Source organism: Mesoplodon mirus (genome assembly GCF_964341445.2).
Source record: "Mesoplodon mirus genome assembly, chromosome: 3".
NCBI lineage: Eukaryota > Metazoa > Chordata > Mammalia > Artiodactyla > Ziphiidae > Mesoplodon > Mesoplodon mirus.
Window position 1 is genome coordinate 840,093 of NC_138978.1, and position 21,016 is coordinate 861,108.

General features: G+C 54.2%; 1 protein-coding gene across 1 annotated transcript in view; it reads right to left on the minus strand.

The window, feature by feature from the left end:
- CFAP74 (cilia and flagella associated protein 74) overlaps positions 1 to 21,016 on the minus strand; it is a 75,806-nt gene that overhangs the window by 27,018 nt on the left and 27,772 nt on the right. The window contains exons 7-18 of the mRNA XM_082615271.1: positions 19,452 to 19,598; positions 18,530 to 18,640; positions 18,089 to 18,191; positions 17,516 to 17,673; positions 16,381 to 16,582; positions 15,175 to 15,330; positions 13,981 to 14,154; positions 13,544 to 13,662; positions 9,299 to 9,365; positions 8,813 to 8,902; positions 1,707 to 1,871; positions 477 to 639 (exon numbers count right to left, since the gene is read on the minus strand). Of these exons, the coding sequence (XP_082471397.1) occupies positions 477 to 639; positions 1,707 to 1,871; positions 8,813 to 8,902; positions 9,299 to 9,365; positions 13,544 to 13,662; positions 13,981 to 14,154; positions 15,175 to 15,330; positions 16,381 to 16,582; positions 17,516 to 17,673; positions 18,089 to 18,191; positions 18,530 to 18,640; positions 19,452 to 19,598 (1,655 nt within the window). The remainder of the gene's footprint in view (positions 1 to 476; positions 640 to 1,706; positions 1,872 to 8,812; positions 8,903 to 9,298; positions 9,366 to 13,543; positions 13,663 to 13,980; positions 14,155 to 15,174; positions 15,331 to 16,380; positions 16,583 to 17,515; positions 17,674 to 18,088; positions 18,192 to 18,529; positions 18,641 to 19,451; positions 19,599 to 21,016) is intronic.

A 21,016-nucleotide genomic window follows, 5' to 3' on the forward strand; every position in this document is an offset into this window, starting at 1 on the left:
CAGATGTCCCAACAAGGGCCACCAAGGGCAGGGAGGAGGGCAATTCCCCTTGTGGCCAGCCTGGTGGTCCAAAGCTGGGCATTTCCTTTAAGTCTTCTGTTAGCTTAAATATGGATGCAAATTTTAATCCACTCCATAACCAGTATGTAGTTGAATATATAAATACCATGTATGAATATTTGAGTATGAATACTATATATGAATATTTGAGTATGAAAAAGTATGAATATTTTCTTACTTACTTAAAACTGGAGCCTTGGAAAAATCCTGCACTGCCCAGCCCCCTGGCACCACACTGGCACAACCGGGCTTCGCCGGACGCAACCGTGCTTGGAGTGGCTCCCGGAATCTGTCCCTCTGGGGCCCTCCGACATGGCCTGCCAGCCCCTCTGCCCGTCAAATGGCTGGGGCTCGGGGCCCTGCTGCCAAGGTGGCCCAGGGCTGCGTGCTGAGTGCAGGCCGCGGGCCCAGCTCACCTGCGGGGCGCCCCTCCTCCTTCTCCTTTGTGTCCAGTTTTCCAGACTCCTTCCGGCTCGGCACGTCTGCGGGCACGGACTCGTTGCCCGCCGTCAGCTGCTCGGAAAAACTGGTGGCGACTTTACTGTAAAAACCTTTGTCTTCATATGTAAAGCTACTGCTCTGAAAAAGAGAACGTGACACCTTTACTGGCAGTTTCCACTTGCCTTTCCCATCAACCGTCCAGACCCGCCATCTGGGGAGGGCCACGGTGAGAGCCTGGCTGTGATCCGGGCTGGGGGCCGCAGGCTCCCACGGCACCCCTCAACAGCTCTCTGGCGACCCGTGCCGGGCTCGTCCGGGGCTCAGGGCCCCTCTCACCCAGGCGGGCTCCTCCTTGGCCCTGTCCCGGACCCTGCTGCATGTGCGCACACAGCCAAGTTCCTCCAGGACGCCTGCTCTTCCCCAGCATGGGCTTGGGCCCCCCAGGCTCCAGCCCCGAGCTCTCCTGGCTTCAGCTCAGATCCCAGCAGGCTGAGAGCGGCCCAACCCCACCTCTGCTCTTTTCCCAGAGGTCAGTGACCCCCAGTCCTCTCCCCTGGGCTCACAACAGACCGATGGAGTGCCTGCCACATGCAACTCAGGAGCCACGGGGGGACACACAGGGCACTGCCTGGGTGGAGCTGCCGTCCAGCCGGACAGACACCCACCAGGAGACGGCTGGTGCCCGTGGGGAGCCCTGAGGGCCCAGGCGCTTGTCCTCACCCCCAAATAATCCCCCCCAGGGTCCACTGGCTGTGCTGGAAGTTGTCTCCACCAATGGGGTCCCACCTCTTTCCGCTTCCTCAGCAGCACACGTGCACAGCCTTCCCGTGAGAGGACCAGGGCCCCCCTCGCACCTTTGGGAGAGGTGCAGGTGCGGGGCAGGGTTTGCTGTGCTTTTCAGGTTGGGGTGTCTGGGCTGGACGGCCTGTTCCCCATAGGCTGGGACTTTAGGGCCTGGAGCACTTGGCCACCACCTTGCCAACACGTGTGACGGGACAGCATCCTGCTGCCCTAGGTGCCCTCCTTACAGAGACAGATCTCTTCTACCTAGACTGACCGGAGGCCATCCTGCTGCTGGGCCTTCTCCCGCCCACATTGACGTGGCCCCCTTTACACTCGTGGGACTGTGTCTCGGGGCGGGAGATGCCACATGCTGCCCTTGGCTGAGCAGTCACGGCATTGACCAGGAGCAGTAGCACACTCACTGTGTTGAAGACCGACGGGGACGTGTCCATCTCACAGCACTCTGATGCCAGGAGAAACCTGAACCTGGTGCCCAAGGCCCCGAGGTTGGTCAGCGTGATGGTCCAGGATGCAGTCTCACCCACCACATAGCTGCCGAAGTCGATGAGCTCCTTGTCGAGGGACAGCTGCCAAAAGACCCCGAGTGAGCCAGGGTGACCGCACCAGGCTCACAGCAAGGTCTCCTCTCCCACCTGTCACCCTGCACCCCTGAGGGGACACAGGAGCTCTGGCCCTGTCTTCATGCTCAGAGGTGAGGCCTGCCTCTGGCTCATGAGGGGAGGCAGGGCCTCTGCACAACCCAGGACACAATCCACATCCCAGAAATCATAGACCTGTGGACTGATCGTGACAGTTTGGGAGCACCTGAGTGCAAGTCTTGAAAAGTCAGGGGCTTCCCTGGTGGTGCAGTGGTTAAGAATCTGTCTGCCAGTGCAGGGGACACGGGTTCAAGCCCTGGTCCAGGAAGATCCCGCATGCCGCAGAGCAACTAAGCCTGTGTGCCACAACTACTGAGCCTGCGCTCTAGAGCCCACAAGCCACAACTACTGAAGCCTGTGCTCCACAGCAAGAGAAGCCACCACAATGAGAAGCCCGCGCACCGTAACGAAGAGTAGCCCCCGCTCACCACAACTAGAGAAAGCCCGCGTGCAGCAACGAAGACCCAACGCAGCCAAAAATAAATACATAAATAAATAAATTTATTTTAAAAAAAAGTCAAGCCAGCTAAAAAGAAATGAGCTATCAAGCCATAAACAGACATGGAGAAACCTTAAACTAAGTGAAAGAAGCCGATGTGAAAAGGCTCCAAACTGTATGATCCCAACTCTATGACTTTTGGGAAAAGGCAAAACTATGGAGATAATAAAAAGAGCAATGGTGATATATTAATAAAAAACTCAATACAGCAAGAAGATATAACAATTATAGTCAGTTACACATCCAACAGCGGACTATCAAAGTATATGAAGCGAAAACTGATGGAATCGAAGGGAGAAAGAGAAAGTTCTACAATACTCCTCCTCTCATGATAGCAAGCAGAACAAGCAGACAGAAGACAAGGAAGGAAATACAGGACTTAGGAACGTAATAAACCAGTGAGATCTAACAGACGTATACAGAACACTCCACCCAACAACAGCGCGTGTTATTCTCTCAGGTGCTCACGGGACACTTTCCAGGCTTGGCCACATGTTAGGCCACAAACTAAGGTTCAACATCCTTAAAAAGATAGGTATTGTACAAAGTACCTTCTCTGACCACAACAGGATGAAGTTAGAAATCAATAACATAAAGAAAACTGAAAAATTCACCAAATTGTGGAAATTAAACAACACACTTTTAAGCATCAAATGGATCAAAGAAGAAATCACAAGAGAACTTATAAAATAATAAAAATGAATGGAAACAAAAACACAACATACCCAAACTTATGGGATCCAGTGGAAGGGGTGCTAAAGGGGAAATTTATAGCTTACATTAAGAAACTTACATTACAGGGGCTTCCCTGGTGGTGCAGTGGTTAAGAATCCACCTGCCAGGGCAGGGGACATGGGTTCAAGCCCTGATCCAGGAAGATCCCACATGCCACAGAGCAACTAAGCCTGTGTGCCACAACTACTGAGCCTGCGCTCTAAATCCCGTGAGCCAGAACTAATGAGCCCACGTGCCACAACTACTGAAGACCGTGCTCCTAGAGCCCATGCTCCACAACAAGAGAAGCCACCGCAATGAGAAGCTCCTGCACCGCAACGAAGGGTAGCACCCGCTCACCTCAACTAGAGAAAGCCTGTGCAGAGCAATGAAGACCCAAAGCAGCCAAAAATAAATAAAAAAAATAAATTTATTAAAGAAAAAACTTACATTACATTACATAGCTTACGTTAAAAAACAAGACAGGGAGTTCCCTGGTGGTCCAGTGGTTGGGACTCTGAACTTTCACTGTGGAGGGCCAGGGTTTGATTGCTGGTCGGGGAACTAGGATTCTGCAAGCCGCATGGTGCAGCCAAAAAACCAAAACCAAAACCAAAACAAAACATAAAACAAGACAGAGCTCAAATCAACAACTTATGTTTGCTACTCAAGAAATTAGGAAAAGAACAAAGTAAATCCAAAACTAGCAGACAGAAAAAAATAATAAAGATCAGAGCAGAGATAAACAAAAGAGAGAATAGAAAAATAAAGAGAGTTAATGAAATCAAAAGTTGGTTCTTCAAAAAGATCAACAAAATTGACAAACTTCTGCTAAATGGACTAAGAAAAGAAAGACTCAAATTACTAAAATCAGAAATGAAAGTGGGGACATTAATACTGATTCTACAGAAGTAAAAAGGATTGTAAGTGAGTACTGTAAACAATCGTACCAACAAACTGCAACAAACCCAGATGAAATGTACAAATTCCTAGAAACACAAAACCTACCAACACTGAACCACAAAGAAATAAGACAATTTGAATAGACCTATGACTAGTAAGAAGATTGAATGTATAATAAAAAATCTACTGACAAAGAAAAGCCCTGGACCTGATGGCATCACTGATGAATTCTACCAAACAGTTAAAGAATACCAACCCTTCTCAAACTTTCCAAAAAAAACTGAAGTGGTAGAAGCACTTCATAACTCATTCTAGGAGATTGGCATAACCCTGATACCAAAGCCAGGCAAAGATACCACAACAAAAGAAAAGTACAGACCAAAATGCCTTATGAATATTGATGCAAAAACCCTCAACAAAATGTTAGCAAACAGAATATACACAATGACCAAGTGGAATTTATTCCTGGAATGTAAGGATGGTTGAATGTAAAAATAACAATCAATGAAGTATGTGACATCAGCAAAATGGAGGGGAAAAACCCACACGATTATCTCAATTGATGAAGAAAAAGCATCTGACAAAATTCAACACCCTTTTATAATAAAAGCACTCAACAAAATAGGAATAGAAAGAAACTACCTTTATATAATAAAAGCCAAATATGAAAGCAACATAACATAATATTGCAATATAACATAACATAACATAATATTCAGTGGTGAAAGACTGAAAGCTTTTACTTTAAGATGACGAATGAGGGAAGGATGCCTGCTTTCCCCACTTCTGTTCAACATAGTACTAGAAATTCTAGCCACAGCAATTAGTCAAGAAAAAAACGGTATCCAAATTGGAAAGGAAGAAGTAAAATTATCTCTGTTTGCAGATTACATAATCTTATATGCAGAAAATCCTAAAGACTCCACAAGAAAGCTGTTAGATCTAATAAACAAATTCAGCAAAGTAGCAAGATACAAAGTCAAAGTAAAAGATACAAATGCAACACAAAAATCAGTTGCATTTCTGTACATGAACAATGAACAATCTGAAAAGGAAATTGCAAAAACAAATCCATTTACAATGACATAAAAAAAGAATGAAATTTTTAGGAGTTATCTTAGCCAAGGAGGTGAAAGTCTTGTACAATAAAACTACAAAACATTGTTGAAAGAAGACATAAATAAATGGAAACACATCCCATATTCATGGACTGTAAGACTTACTATTGTTGAGAAATCAATATTACCCAAAGCAATCTACAGATTCAATGCAATCCCTATCAAAATTCAAATGACATTTTTTAAAGCAACAGGAAAATCCATTCTCATACTCATATGGAATCGCAAGGGACCCAGAATAGCCCAAACAATCTTGAAAAGGAAGAACAAAACTGGAGGAGTCATTCTTCCTCATTTCAAAACTTACTGCAAAGCTACAGTGATCAAAACAGTGTGGCACTGGCATAAAGACAGACATATAGACCAATGGAGTAGAACAGAGAGCCTAGAAATAAACCCTCACATATATGGTAAAATAACTTTTGACAAGGGTGCCAAGACCATTCAATGGGGGAAAAGACAGTCTTTTCAACAAATGGTACAGGGAAAAGTGGATGTCCACATGCAAAAGAATTACCTAATTCCATACACAAAAATTAACTTAAAATGGATCAGGGACCTAAATATAAGACCTAAAACAATAAAACCCTTAGAAGAAAACAAAGGGTAAAATCTTCACAACACTGAATTTGGCAATAATTTCTTAGATATGACACCAAAGGCGCAGGCAACGAAAGAAAAAACTGACAAATTGGACTTCATGAAAATTGAAAAAATTTTTATATCAAAAGACATTTTCTATAGAGTAAAATGACAACCCAGAGAATGGGAGAAAATATTTGAAACTCATATATCTGATAAGGGGTTAATACCCAGAATGCACAGAGAACTCCTAAAACTCAACAACAACAAAACAAATAACAACCAAATTCAAAATGGGTAAAGGACTTGAATAGACATTTTTCCAAAGAAGACATACCCATGGCCAACAAGCACATGAAAAGATGCTCAACATCACAAATCATCAGGGAAATGCAAATCAAAGCTACAGTGATGGGGCTTCCCTGGTGGCGCAGTGGTTGGGAGTCCGCCTGCCGATGCAGTGGACACGGGTTTGTGCCCCAGTCCGGGAAGATCCCACATGCCGCGGAGCGGCTGGGCCCGTGAGCCATGGCCACTGAGCCTGCGCGTCCGGAGCCTGTGCTCCGCAACGGGAGAGGCCACAACAGCGAGAGGCCCGCGTACCGCAAAAAAAAAAAAGGAGACGAGAAAGGAATTTAAACACTTCACTGCATAAAATCAACTAAACATAAAGAAGACAGTAGTGCAGGAAATGAGGGACAAAAGAGCTATACGGCAATGAAAACAAATAGCAAAATGACAGAAGCAAAGCCCTCCATAGCAATCAGCCTGAAAAAGGAAGGAAATTCTGACACAGGCTACAACATGGATGGACCTTGAGGGCACTGGGCTCAGTGAAATAAGCTAGTCACAAAAGGGAAAATACCATGTGATTCCACTTATATAAGGTACTTAAGAGTCATCAAATTTGTAGAGACAGAAAGCAGAATGGAGGTCGCCAGGGGCTGGAGGGAGTGTTTAATGGGGACAGAGCTTCGGTTTTGCAAAACGAAGAGTTCTGGTGAGGGCTGCACAACAGTGTGAAAGTACTTAATACCCCTGAACTGTGCACCTAAAAATGGTTACGATGGTGTATTCTATGCTATGTGTATTTTACCACAACTAAAGCCTAAAATAAAGAGACTTAAGAACCTAATAATCAAATGCAATGTGTGAGCTTGACTGTATCGCAGCTTAAACAATCAGTTATAAAAGCTGGTTTGGGGGGCTTCCCTGGTGGCGCAGTGGTTGAGGGTCCGCCTGCCGATGCAGGGGACACGGGTTCGTGCCCCGATCCCGGAGGATCCCACGTGCCGCGGAGCGGCTGGGCCCGCGAGCCATGGCCGCGGAGCCTGTGTGTCCGGAGCCTGTGCTCCGCAACGGGAGAGGCCACAGCAGTGAGAGGCCCGCGTACAGCAAAAAAAAAAAAAAAAAAGCTGGTTTGGGGACACTTCAGTACATTTGAATGTGCACTGGGTGATAGGTGATAGCTAGGAATGTGGTTAATTTTATTCTAGATGCATGCTGACATTTTATAAGGATGGGTGTTGAGTGTTGTGATATTGCTAATTCACTTTGAAATGGGCCAGCAAAAACAGACAGGTAGACAGCTGAAGCAAGCGTGGCAAATGTTGACAATGATTGGACTCTGGAAGTGGGTATACGGATATACATTGTACTATTCTTTCTGCTCTTCATTACTTTGAAACTTTTCTTAATTAAAAGAAAAAATCAATTCTGCACAGCAAAGGAAATCACCAACAAAATGAAAAGGCAACCTATGGAATGGGAGAAAATATTTACAAATCACACACCTGATAAAGGGTTAATATCCAAAATATATGAAGAACTCACACAACTGAAGAGCAAAAAAACAAAAACAAAAACAAAAAACAATCTGATTTACAAATGGGCAGATGAACTGAATAGATATTTTCCCAAAGAAGACATCCAAATGGCCAACAGGTACCTGAAAGGTGCTCAGTATCACTAATCATCAGAGAAATGCAAATCAAAACCACAATGGGATATCATCTTATACCGTTGGAATATCTATTATCAAAAAGAAAGAAATAACAAGTGTTGGCAAGGACGTGGAGAAAAGGGAGCCCTCGTGCCCTGTTGGTGGGAAGGTAATTAGTGCAACCACTACGGAAAACAGTATGGAGGTTCCTCAAAAAATTAAAAGTAGAATTACCATATGATCCAGCAATTCCACTTCTGGGTGTTTATCCAAAGGCATGAAATTGGTATCATCAGAAGAGTTATCTGCATGCCCATGTTCACTGAAGCACTATTTTTTTTTTTTTTTTTTTTTTGCGGTACGCGGACCTCTCACTGTGTGGCCTCTATTGTTGCGGAGCACAGGCTCCGGACGCGCAGGCTCAGCGGCCATGGCTCAGGGGCCCAGCCGCTCCGCAGCATGTGGGATCTTCCCGGACCGGGGCACGAACCCGTGTCGCCTGCATCGGCAGGTGGACTCTCAACCACTGCGCCACCAGGGAAGCCCGTGAAGCACTATTTACAAAAGCCAAGACATGGAAGCAACCTAAGTGGCCATTGATGGATGCATGGATAAAGAAAATGTGGTACATATAAAATGGAAAGTTATTCAGCCGTTAAAAAGGAAACCTTGCTATTTGTAACAACCTGGATGGTACTGAGCTAAGTGAAATAAGTCAGGCATAAAAGACAGATACTGTATGATCGCACTTATATGTGGAATCTAAACAACATGGAACTCACAGATACAAAACCAGATGGTGGTTCCCAGAGGCAGGGGTGGGAGTGGGCAAAATGGGTGAAGGGGGTCCAAAGGTACATACTTCAGTTATAAGGTCTGGGGATGTGAGATGCAGCATGGCGACTATAGCTCAAAAAAAGAAAGGAATCAAAGGGACCCCACAGAGCTTTCAGGATCTCCTCTGACCCGGGGTTCCTGCAATATGGGCTCCACCCAGCGCAGGACTTGTCTGGACATTTCCAGCATTGCTGCGGGTGCCCACCTCCCCAGGCTGGACGTCTCAGGCCCCGGCTGCCCACCCTCCCAACCCGGACGCTTGGCGAGAACTCACGGAGCATTTCTTCGCTGAACATTTCAGTGGAACAGAAAACCTGCCCGTCTGAGCCAGAAACGAGATGTTTCCTTCCAGATCTTTGTTTACCTAAAAAGTAAAACCACCCAATCACCCACATGTTCGCAGCCTTCCGCAGTGACACGTGCTGTCCACACAGTCACAGCCACCCCCCCCGCCCGAGGGAGGGGTCCACAGAGCGCGCGCCCCCTTGGACCCGCTACCACGAGCGGTCACACCTGGCAGCCAGTGACACAGAGGAGCCGCCTTGTCACCCTGCTGGCATTGAGGAACATTCCAAAACGTTTTGGGCATAAAGCAGCCGAACAGGGGCCTGCGTGACCCCTTCTGAGGTGTGTCCCTCCTCCATCACAGCACTCTGTGGAGCCTGGCGGGCAGCGGAGACCCCGATTCCACCCACCACCCTCTTGCGACAGGGTGAGAAAATCCCCTTTTCCACGGCTTGGTGTTGGGCTCCACACTCACCATGGGCTTGAAGGTGACACGCATTTCACAGGACATGCCGGCTGACATGGGACCAGGGGGGTCAAAGCTGCAGGCACAATGATGAAGGCAGGAGGTGAGCATCCTGCCTTCGTGGAGCCAGCCCAGCTGGAAGCCACTGTCCAAACAGCTGGCGCCCCAGGGGGGCTTTGGGACCCTCCCTCTCGCCTGTCCTGGGTGCTGAGCCCCTGCTGCCTTGCCAGGACTCAATTCACAGGAGACGCTCGAAGAACATCTGAGTGTCAGTCGTGTGAGTGAAGGGCTGAGGGAAGGAAGGAAGGGGGAGGGGGAGGGAGGGAGGGAAGGAGGGGGAGGGAAGGAGGAAGGGAGGGGGAGGGAAGGAGGGGTAGGGAGGGAAGGAGGGGTAGGGAAGGAGGGTGAGGGAGGGGGAGGGAAGGAGGGGGAGGGAGGGGAGGAAGGGAGGGGGAAGGGAAGGAGGGGGAGGGGAGGGAGGGAGGAGGGAAGGAGGGGGGAGGGAAGGAGGGGGGAGGGAAGGAGGGGGAAGGGAGGGGGAGGGAAGGAGAGGGAGGGAGGGAGGGAGGGAGGAGGAAGGTGGGGGGAGGGAAGGAGGGGGAGGGAGGGAGGAGGAAGGGAGGGGGAGGGGGGGAGGGAGGGAGGAGGGAAGTCCCCAGGGGTCAACTCCAGAGGGACAGATGCTCTGGGGTGAGCAGTGGTCACAGTCCCCCCGAGGACACGTGCCAGGCCTGAACCAAGGATCTAGGGTTTTAGGATCAAGGTCAGGTGTGTGAGACAGGTAAGGAGCCAGGACTGTGGGCCCTGCATTCAGCTGGAGCCCTCTGAGTCCCACTTTCAGTGAAAGACCCAGAAAAACAGCCCCACCTTCCCGGGTACACTTGGAGGGACGTGGTCTGGATTTGGGTGAGAAAAAGAAGCCCCCACAGAATTTCTAACACAAAGTCCATTTTCACAAGGTTGGATTTTACCTACTGTACTTTGTATAGAAATACACAAGCTAAAAATTTAATATAAAAATCTGTCCCTGGCTGGCAGCGTCCTGGTGGCACCAGGCAGAAGCAAATCCAAAACTCCTCGGATTGGGAGGGAGGCATTTTGATGTCAGACTAACGGAGTCCTGAGGATGGAGCCGCAGCCGTGGGAAGATCAGAACCCAGATTTCAAAGTCCGCGCACAGACCAGCCGAAACACGGAGAGGAGCGGGGCCAGACTCCAAGGACGTCAGGAGAAAGACGCAGAGAATTACAGACATGAGAAAGAACGAGAAATACCAGCTGATCCGAAAAAGAACTTAGAATTTTCAGAAATGAGAAATACAGCAACTGAAATTAGACACATAATAAGCAATTTCAACAGCCGATTAGATACGACCAAGGAGAGAAGTACTCAACAGAGGGACAGACCCCAGGAAACACTGAGAAACCTGCTCAGGGAGATGACGGGGCGGGGGGGATGTGACACAGGCATCAGGAGGTGTGGGGGGCACAGAATAGACAGGGTTCGAATCGGAGCACAGGGGCAGGTCTGTGAGGATGGGAGGTAGGCGACATCTGAAGGGACAGGGCGGAGAAAGGTCCACAGCTGTTCAAAGAGCTGAATCCTCCGATCGGGAAGCACAGGGAGTTCTAAGCAGCCCTAGGAAAGGTCAGTCCACACCAGACACACTGTGGTAGACATGCAGGACCCCAAGGGGAGGTCAAGCTCACGGCAACCTGAGGAAAAAGCTCGATAACCTACAAAGACAGGGGATCGGATGGAACAGCAACAGCAGAAAACAGGAGACAGGGGAGTAAGATCCTCAAAGTGTCGAGAGGAAATGCTGCCAATAAAAAATTCTTGCTCCAGGCTTGGGGAGGGGTGCCTCAGGTGGCCTAGGTAACAGTGACCACCCGACTCTGAGCCTCTGCCGACTCCTCCAGAAACCCACAGCTCAACAGGAAGAACCAGCAACACAGGAAAGCCCCCCCTGTCAGCACTCCTGGAAGGCGGAGAACATGCGGGCGATAAACACGTGAGCCTCTGCAGATCCCGCGTCCGGGCCACAGTCGGCACAGAACGGGACAGCGTGTCCTTCGCGGGGAGGCTGACCAGAGCTGTGGACTCAGGGAGCAGCCCCGGGAAGGCCCCTGGGGGCAGAGGGCAGGGCCTTGGAGGTCACAGCAGGAGCCATGCAGAACTGGAAACTCCAGAGCCCCCGGGACCTCCAAGCTGAGGACAGAAGCTGGAGAAACCAGGGCGGGGAGGAGAAAAAACTCTTAACGGCAAAGGCAAAACGCTCAAGGAGCAGAAAAGAGGGTCCCGCGGAAGACACAGCAACGGTCGTTACAAGGAAAGTGAGGGGAAAACAAAACAGGAAAGAAGGAAGGATTACAGGGACCAGAAAGAAAATCAGACACAAAAGAGGACCCAAGTCAGATATCAGCGGGGTCTCAAAGGAAGAAACCTGAAACACTGGAACAGGGTAAAAATTTAAATACATCTGACCCACCTCCTAGAGTAATGAAAATAACAGAAATAAACAAATGGGACCTAACGAAACTTAAAAGCTTTTGCACAGCAAAGGAAACCATAAACAAGACAAAAACACAACCCTCAGAATGGGAGAAAATATTTGCAAATGAAGCAACGGACAAAGGATTCATCTCCAAAATATACAAAAAGCTCGTGGAGCTCAATATTAAAAAATACAAACAACCCAAATAAAAAGTGGGTGGAAGACCTAAATAGACATTTCACCAAACAAGACATAACAGATGGCCAAGAGGTACATGAAAAGTTTATCAACATCACTAATCATTAGAGAAATGCAAATCAAAACTACAATGAGGTATCACCTCACACCGGTCAGAATGGGCATCATCAGAAAATCTACAAACAATAAATGCTGGAGAGGGTGTGGAGAAAAGGGAACCCTCTTGCACTGTTGGTGGGAATGTAAACTGATACAGCCACTATGGAGAACAGTACGGAGGTTTCTTAAAAAATTAAAAATAGAATTACCATATGACCTAGCAATCCCACTACTGGGCATATACCCTGAGAAAACCATAATTCAAAAAGACACATGCGGGCCTCCCTGGTGGCGCAGTGGTTGAGAGTCCGCCTGCCGATGCAGGGGATGCGGGTTCGTGCCCCGGTCTGGGAGGATCCCATATGCCGCGGAGCGGCTGGGCCCGTGAGCCATGGCCGCTGGGCCTGCGCGTCCGGAGCCTGTGCTCCGCAACGGGAGAGGCCACAACAGTGAGAGGCCCGCATACCGCAAAAAGAAAAAAAAAAAAAAAAAAAAAAGACACATGCACCCCAATGTTCATTGCGGCACTATTTACAAAAGCCAGGACGTGGAACCAACCTAAATGTCCATAGACAGATGAATGGATAAGGAAGATGTGGTACATATATACAATGGAATATTACTCAGCCATAAAAAGGAATGAAATTGGGTCATTTGTAGAGATGTGGATGGACCTAGAGTCTGTCATACAGAGTGAAGTAAGTCAGAAAGAGAAAAACAAATACCGTATATTAATGCATATACATGGAATCTAGAAAAATGGTACAGGTGAACCTATTTACAGGGCAGGAATAGAGACGCAGACGTAGAGAACGGACATGTGGACACAGTGGGGGGAAGGGGAGGGTGGGACGAACTGGGAGATTAGGATTGACATATATACACTACCACGTGTAAAATAGCTAGCTAGTGGGAACCTGCTGTAGAGCACAGGGAGCTCAGCTCGGTGCTCTGTGACCACCTAGATGGGGGGGATGGGGGTGGGGGGGAGGGAGGTCCAAGAGGGAGGGGATGTATGTAGACATACAGCTGATTCACTTCACTGTACAGTAGAAACTAACACAACATTGTAAAGCAATTTTACTCCAATAAAAAAAAAAGAATTATTGGATACAATTCAAAGAAAAGAAAAAAAAATTTAAATACAGAGTTCAAGTACACAGTCCCAAAATAAAAGATGGCTTTTTTCTTCACCTTGAAAAGGCACAAGGCCCTCCAGGGAAATCGTACCCAGGGTGGTCAACCTCAAAACACAGTGAAGGGGAAAACATCAAGCCCTTTATCAGGGAAAACTGGGCTGGTCTCAGGAAGGCGAGGACCCACTTGACAAAATGCCCACGGGGACCCAAGTGGAAAGTTTTGTGCCCCAAATGTGGGTCCAATAAAAACGCTCTGATAACAGTTGCAGGGACTGAAGCACCCGCCCACCGCGCCGCCCGCCTCCCCGCCTCCCCCAGTACTCGATGTGGATGAAGTCCCGGAGGCTCTCCTCCACGCCCACCAGCTTGCAGTAGTTAATCGTGTAGGTGGCGTTAATCAGCGTGATCTTTTTCTTGTACACTTTGCCGATATCAAAGTCCTAGGAAAAGCAGATAAAAAGTTAGTGCTCCAAGTTTTCTGGCGGATGCTTCTCGGCACCTGACATTCCCGCCTGGGAGATGGGGACACCCTCCATGGTCTCATAGGACCCCCGCCTTGGGCAGGAAGCAGCCTCCTGGGGACCAGCAGGTGGGGGTCCCCCAGCAAAGGGTCGGGTAGTGCCTGGTTCCTCCAGAGGGACCAGGAAGGTGTGACATCCCAGCCCCCCAGGACAATCACCCTCCTGGGGCTGGAGTCTGACCCCTCATGTGAGACCGGGCCCTGTCCCCTCAGCCCCAGGCGAGGACCCTGGGCTCACCTTGAAGTGGATGAGCTTGGGCTTGCTGATGAAGGGACACCCTCTGAACTCGTGCCTGGATGCCACCTGCTTGTGGATCACCCTGCTGCGCAGCCGCTGCACAGTGCACGCCAGGATGTCCTTGTCCATCTTCCTTCCGCCCACGGGCTTCTGGTCCATGTCCTCCTTGGGCACCTGGGGTTTTGTGGGGACGGTGGCCGGCTCGGGAGCCCCCCCAGGCCTCCCTGAGGTCAGTTGGGGAGTAAAGGAAATGGACAGCCTGGAGCCGGGGGCCACCACGGCCGCATGGGGCCAGGGTGGGGTGGGCACCAGAAAGGTGGGGTAGGGGGTATGGCAGGGTCAGGGGAGAAACAAGGGGCCGAGCAGGGCCGTCCAGGATCTGGCGGATTTCCAGGAAATAATGGCAGAGGGATATTTTCTAGATTTAAAATCAGGCCGAGAGAAAGTTCCTGAAAAGCTCTACAGGAAGCAACATTTTTTCAGTGGCACAAATAAAGGTGCCTCCCTGACCGGCTTAGTGACTTGAAGAGGGACCCTCGGGGGGCCTGGCTCCCGGCGCCCCTGCCGGCCCAGGGGCTGGCATCCTCCTGCCTCGCTCTCCTGGGTGGGAGCCAGCCTGCTGACCGGTGGTCCCCAGGCAGTGGCCGGGCCTGAGCAGAGCAGCGACACACGCCTCCTCAGAACCAGCGGAACCAAAATGGCTTTGCCCTCAGAGCAATGGGAACCAACTTGTGCACAGACCAAGGGCGGGCGATGTCCTGCAGGTGGCCACGGGCCTCGGCTGACTAACGCAGGGACAGAGCCAGAGCCTGTGTCCTGCTGCGTGCAGTGGACACTCGCTAACTTCTCGGCCCCCAGAGCTGTGCCTGCCCTTTTAGAACCAGGATGACCCGTGCTCTGGATGGTGCGTGTTTCTTGACAAAAGGCCGTCAAAGGGAGTGTGAACTCATGCCTTTTTCTAGCAACACATTTCCCCAGTAGTAAGCTGGAGAATTAGGACTTGGCCCCCACCCCTCGAGCCCCCAGCCTGCATCCCTCTGGGTGTGGCCACCACCGGCCCTGTGGTTGTCTGGGAGGGAGGTGGCTAGGAGGAACCGCAGAGCAACCCCGCGAGGGGGGCCGCCACAATCGCCACGACAGGGTGGAGACGTGGGAGACGGATGAAAAGATGTGGCCGCGTGTCCGAGGGGCTACCTGGTACGGCTTGTAGTCTTCCTTCCAGAGCCCGGGGATCTCCGGCTGAACCAGCGTCCTTGCCTCCAGGCCAAGGCTCCCCTCGTCCGCCTGGACGGACTCACTGGACACGGCCTTCACCGGCAGAGAGGCTTGGGGTAACGCAGACCTGCCCTCCTGGAGTTGGGGAGAGGAACGCAACAGCTTATTCTAGAAAACAGAGAGTGTACTGACCGGGAGGAAGAAAGTACGAACCCTCGGGACTCCAGGGCCTCGGCAGACAAGCCAGCCCCGCTCTGCACCCAGAGACCAGAGCACACACGGGTTTGCGACTTCTATTTACAGCATGAGCGTCTTCACACATCGTGAAAGCCTGGTCTCCAATGCCCACAAGAGCCACGAAACACTCTGACTTATGGACACCCCGGAACCCCCTTCACGGACCCTCAGCTGCTCTAGGGCCAGACGGGGCCTCCCTCCGGGGACATCAGGCTGGCACAGGGACAAGAATGGAGGGCGATGTTGCTGCAGGCGTGAGAAAGGCCCCACGCGGAGAAGGGCAGGAGCATGGCTGGGGGTGAGAGGACAGAGAGGCATGGCTTCGGGGGGCACCGCGAGCAGAGTGGGGACCCCGCGGGGGTCACCCACGAAGCAGCCTGGGGGTCGCGGCTGCCAGCGCATTGCTGGAGCCAGTGACCTGGGCCTTCAGGCTGGAGGCGCACAGGGCAGAAGCAGAAGGGCTGCCGGGTTCAGGATGGGGTCCCGACGTCCCTACCCCACACCCTCAGGGACAGGTAAGCAGGTCACCTATGGGGCGACCGGCACAGGGCCAGCCCTCTATGTGAGGACTGAGTGAGGGTATGGAGGGAAGCGGCCCGGCTCCGGGGTGAGCATGCGTTGGGGGTGGACGGGGGCACACGTCTCCCCTGGGCCGTGATGGGCCTTTGGTCACCAGCCTGGCTCTGGCATCTGGGGACAGGTAAGGTGGCCCAAGACAATCCTGTTCAGGGGACATGTGGCGGTGGGGGGCTGCTTCCCCAGGCGGGCAAGGCGCCGGAGACCAGGGGGGAGCCGCGAGGGACATGGAACACGGGCACCAGGGCTGGGGCCGCCTGGCGACCAGAGGCTGTGCCTGCGCCCGGCGAAGGGGCGGAGGGCAGGAGCGCTCTCCGTGGTCCTGCTCTGGGCTGGCCGGCGTGGTCCAGCGTAGCAGGGGCGTCCGCTCACCGGGGCGCAGCAGGGCGGCTCCGCCGTGCTCTTCCCGGCATGGAAGGCGGCCACGTAGCTCCAGGTCTGGTCCCTCAGGATCGGCCGGCCCGCAGGTCTGGGGGGCGAGGGCCGCTGCTTCCTCCTGTCCTCCTCGGCCTCCTCCTTCAAGATCCGACTCACAATCTCGTGCTTCCTGAGCTTCTGCTCCTCCTCGAAGGCGCTGCGGGGAAAACGCCAGCTGCGCCCAGACCCCGAGAGGCTCGGCCCGCAGGAGCCGACGGAGGGAGCCCAGGAGGGCGGCCGGGCCAGAGACCCGGGACGCGAACCTCCGGCCCGGCGCCGTCCCCGCCACAAGCCTCGACCCCGTGAGCTGCCGCGTCCCCCGCTTCGGGTTCCCAGGCGCCGCGGGGCGCCCTGAGGCTCAGACAGGGGCAGCCGCTGGCGCCTCCCACCTGCCAGGACTAAGGGCTTCGAGGCAGGAGGGGATGCGCCCAGGACCCCTGCGGGTGGGCGGTGACCCAACGCCGGGGATGGCCCTCAGGGCACCGCGACTCCCCAGTGACAGGACCGGGCGGCCACACCTGGGCAGGTGCTGACAGTGACCACGATGGGCGGGGCTGCGTGTGGGGGGAGGGACAGGCCCTCCAGGACGAAGAGGAAGCGACAGAACCCTGTGTGCACGGCGGGGCTGAGGCAGGAGAGGCGGCCACCTCGCTCCTGCATCTTGGGAAGTCCCCGGGGGCACCCCTGTCTCTCAGGTCGGGTGCAGCCTGGGGAGCTGAGAACGGGGAACTTGCAGGCCGAGGGGTACTTAGGGGATGACGGGGTGCAGTGTGGACTGAGGCAGCACTGAGCCCTGGTTTGGGGGAGCCCAGAAAGTGAGCCCCGGCTGCCCGCAGCCTCTGGGAGGGAGGAGGCCACGGGCAGGGGATGCCCAGGGCAGCAGGGGCAGTGGGGGCTGTGCCTGAGGCCCAGGAGAGGTCCCGCCTGTTGGGGGCTGGAGAGCAGTGTGTGGAGGACGGGGCTTGCAGGATGCGGGGGGGAGGGGGCCGAGGGGGGGAGGGGGAGGCCCAGGGAGAGAGGCAGCCTCGTCGCAGGTTGTGACAGACACACCCGCCCACCGCTCTGGGATGCCGCCCTGCCAGGCCCTCACCGGTTCTGGGCCTCCAGCTCCTGGCGCCGGCGTTGATGGCAAAAGTGCTTGAAGGCATCCCCACCTTGGGCCAGAATCACCTCCTTCTCGGCCTGGGCCTTCTGTTCCGCCAGCTCTGCCTTGGCCTGGCCCCATGCTTGAAACTTCCGGAGTGTCTCCTTGGGAATAGAGAACACGGAGATGCCAGCATCCGCAGGTGTGCGCGTGCGCAGTGGAGCTTTCTGTGGGCTGGGTGCTCTCAAACCGTACCAGAGACGCCGGAGGTCAACGTTTGTGGAAGTCACCACTGCTCCCACCTGCACCCGCCTCCTGCAGCCGCCCCCTCCCCAAAATCCTCAGGGGCTTCCCGAGGCCAGAGCCCCGCGGTCTCCACTGGGCTGGCGGCTCACTGCGCATCCCTCCCCGCTTCCCTGGTCTAATTGCCCCCCAGGCCCCGGGGGGTATCACTTCCCCTGGGAAGGCCCAGGGCTCCAGCACTCGCCTCGCCGAGCCCGGGTCCCCCTGGAGCGTGGGAGCCTGTCCCAGAGCAGGTGAGCGCATCCTGAGGGGGTCCGGAGGTGGGGCCAGTCCTACCCGGTTGGCGGAGATGCTGTTCTTCAGGGCCAGCACGGCGTCCATGCGCCTGCGTGTGTGCTCGCGGGTCTCTAGCTCCTCTCTCCGCTCCTGCTCGCGGACCCTGGCGGGGAGGACCTGCTCATGCCCCAGCGGCCACTGGTGGGGAGGAGCCCCAAGGAAGCAGCCAAGTGCGATGATGTTAAAGGCAAGTGGGAAAGAGCTGGGCTGCGCGTGGACCACGGGGAAACGTGAAACCCGTTTCTCTAGACTGGAGTCCTCGTCTGAAACTAACGGCCATCAGCTAAAAACTGAAAACACACATTTATTCTTTCTGGGTGATGAGGTGACGGCTCAATGATAAAATCGGAGAGTTTCAAAACGAAGGCAATTGATCCACTTTCTCAGGTTCCCCTGTGTGGGCGGGGGTGGGGGTGACGGGAGAGAAGAGAGCCGCTGTACCTCCCCAGGGAGGCCTTCAGGAACTTCACGGCCTTCCGATGGTTCTTCTGGGCATCTTCCACCAGCTTCTGGTGCCTGAGCCCGTGCTCCTTCTGCAGGTACACGGACCTCCTGCAGGGACACGGGGCAGCGGGAACAGGGACACGTCCTGTGCAGGCTTGGCCACAGAGGGCCCGGGACCAGGGCTAAGTGCATGAGGCGGGAGGGCCCTGCGCTGTGCCTGGTAGGGGGCGGGGCCCTGGGGACCCTGTGGGTATCCACAGGCTCGGAAACCACGGAAGCAGCAGGAAGATCTGGCAACGGGTTGGACGAAGTCGGGGGTGGGAGAGCAGGAGGACCTGTGAGGACCCTGTGCAGGGGCAAGGGCGAGGGTGGGGGGCCCCTGGGGGGCGCTGCATCCCCCGGCCTGCAGCACACCTACTCCACCGGCCCCGCCCTCAGAAGCAGCTGCCCGCGGGGAATGGGCGGTGTCGGGGCCTCAGGAGGACAGGCCACAAGGAGTGGCCAGAGCCGGGAAGAGGGCAGGGCGTCCAGGAGGGAAGCGGCTATCAGGTCAGGGAGTGCGCGTGGCCCAAGCCACTCTGCCCAGGCTGGGGCTGGGTGGGCAGGGGCGCAGGCGTGGGCCTGGGGGGAGTCGCAGGTCGCAGGCGTGGGGCGGGGGGGTGGGTCGCAGGCATGGGCCTGGGGGGAGTTGCAGGCGTGGGCCTGAGGGGTATCGCAGGTGTGGGCTGGAGGAGGTCGCAGGCGTGGGGCGGGGGGGGGGGGCGCAGGCGTGGGGCGGGAGGGGGCGCAGGCGTGGGCCGAGGGGGGGTCGCAGGCGTGGGCCGGGGAGGCTCAGGCGTGGGATGGGGGTGTTGCAGGTGTGGGTAGGGGGGCCGCAGGCGTGGGCCCGGCGGGGAGGGCGCCCCAGGCCTGGACCTACCGCACCCGCAGCAGCCAGTTCCGCTCTGCCTTCCCCGAGGTCCCCCTCTCCCGGAGGCACTTCCTGGCAGCCGGGGCCTCCGCTTGGGCCGACTTGCGGGCGTCCTCCAGCTGCCTCTCCTGGATCTCGATGTGCCACATGGCGCTCCTTGCAAACAGGAGGCGCTTCTGTTTACGCTGGCAAAGGGGTTGGAGAGCCGGGCCACGCCCCCCACGCAGCGTCCACTCCAGGGCTCCGCCACCGAGTTTGACCAACATCCAGGCCCCTTGTGTCCTGCAACACTGCCCTGCTCTGTCCCTGAAGCCCTGCTCTCTGGGCCCAGGGATGCAGTGACCGTGCCACATGGCACCTGCCACGAGCTTCATGCTTTGCTTACGTGCCTCTCATTCCCGTGAAAACAGGCAGGGACTCCAAGTGTTGTACTCACTGCTGACCCTACATGCTTACATCGGGGCCTGGCACTCAGCAGGTGCTCAGGGACCGTGAGTGACACCGTCTAAGCCACCGAGCCCCAAGTTCACACGTGACCCTGAAGGAAGCCCCTGCGGACAGCCTGCCCTCAGCCCACACTTGGGGGGACTCATTGACGTCCCTGCGGCCTGGGGTGCCCTTGAGCCTGGGCACACAGACTCTGGCAGCAACACAGGAGGGCCCTGAAGTCATGTCCCCCCAAGAATAGGTTCAAGGGGTCACTACGTTGTCCAAGGGGATGCTGACTAGGAAGGGGAGCCAGGTGGGCTTCCAACGGGAGCCAGTGAGACCCCCGGGCTGCCCTGCTCAGTGGTGAAGCCGACAGCAGTGGACTCTACGGCCATGAAGGGAGACACCGGCCATGCACGAGGACATGAATGCCTCTCACGGCTGCTGTGTGGCATGGAGGAGATGGGCACGGGGGCTAAACACTGCAGGGTCTGCCCACACCTAACACTAAGGGGCAGAGGACACCCGCGGTCACCTGGGGTCAGCACTGCTGACGGCCAGGATGCACAAGGGACGTTTGACATACATTTTCCTGCATGTAAATTAGACCTAAGTAAAGCTGATTAAAAAGAAAGTAAATGGGCAGCAGCCACGCCCACATGAGGAGGGGCAGGCAGGTGGGCTATGGGGGGTCAGGGCCAGCCGCAGCGGGGCAGGGTCAGCAGACTGGTACTTGGCAGGAGGAGAAGCGAGTGAAAACACTGAAGGTGATGGGAGACAGGTTCCGACTGTGGGAGAAGAAGTGTCCCATCAGACGGGGAGATGAGGGTGCGCCTCTGGGTCTGCTGGAGCTGGAATCACGGGTGTCAACTCCTGGTTCTAACGCAGACACACAGAGACATGCACGTGCTTCCCAGTGGGGCCACCTGGCGCCCAGCCCTAGGTCCCTAAACACCACTCTCCCCGGTGAGAAACCAACGCTCTGGCTTGGTCCAGACAACCGGCTAGGTCTAGGACTACGGCGGACAGGAAACAAGTGGGCTAGGAACACGTCGTTACCCCAGAAAGCACTAGAAGAATGACAGGGAGCCTGCTTGAAAGAGGTGCTAACTGGCCCAATTGGGGGTGACTGGAGCATGAAAATA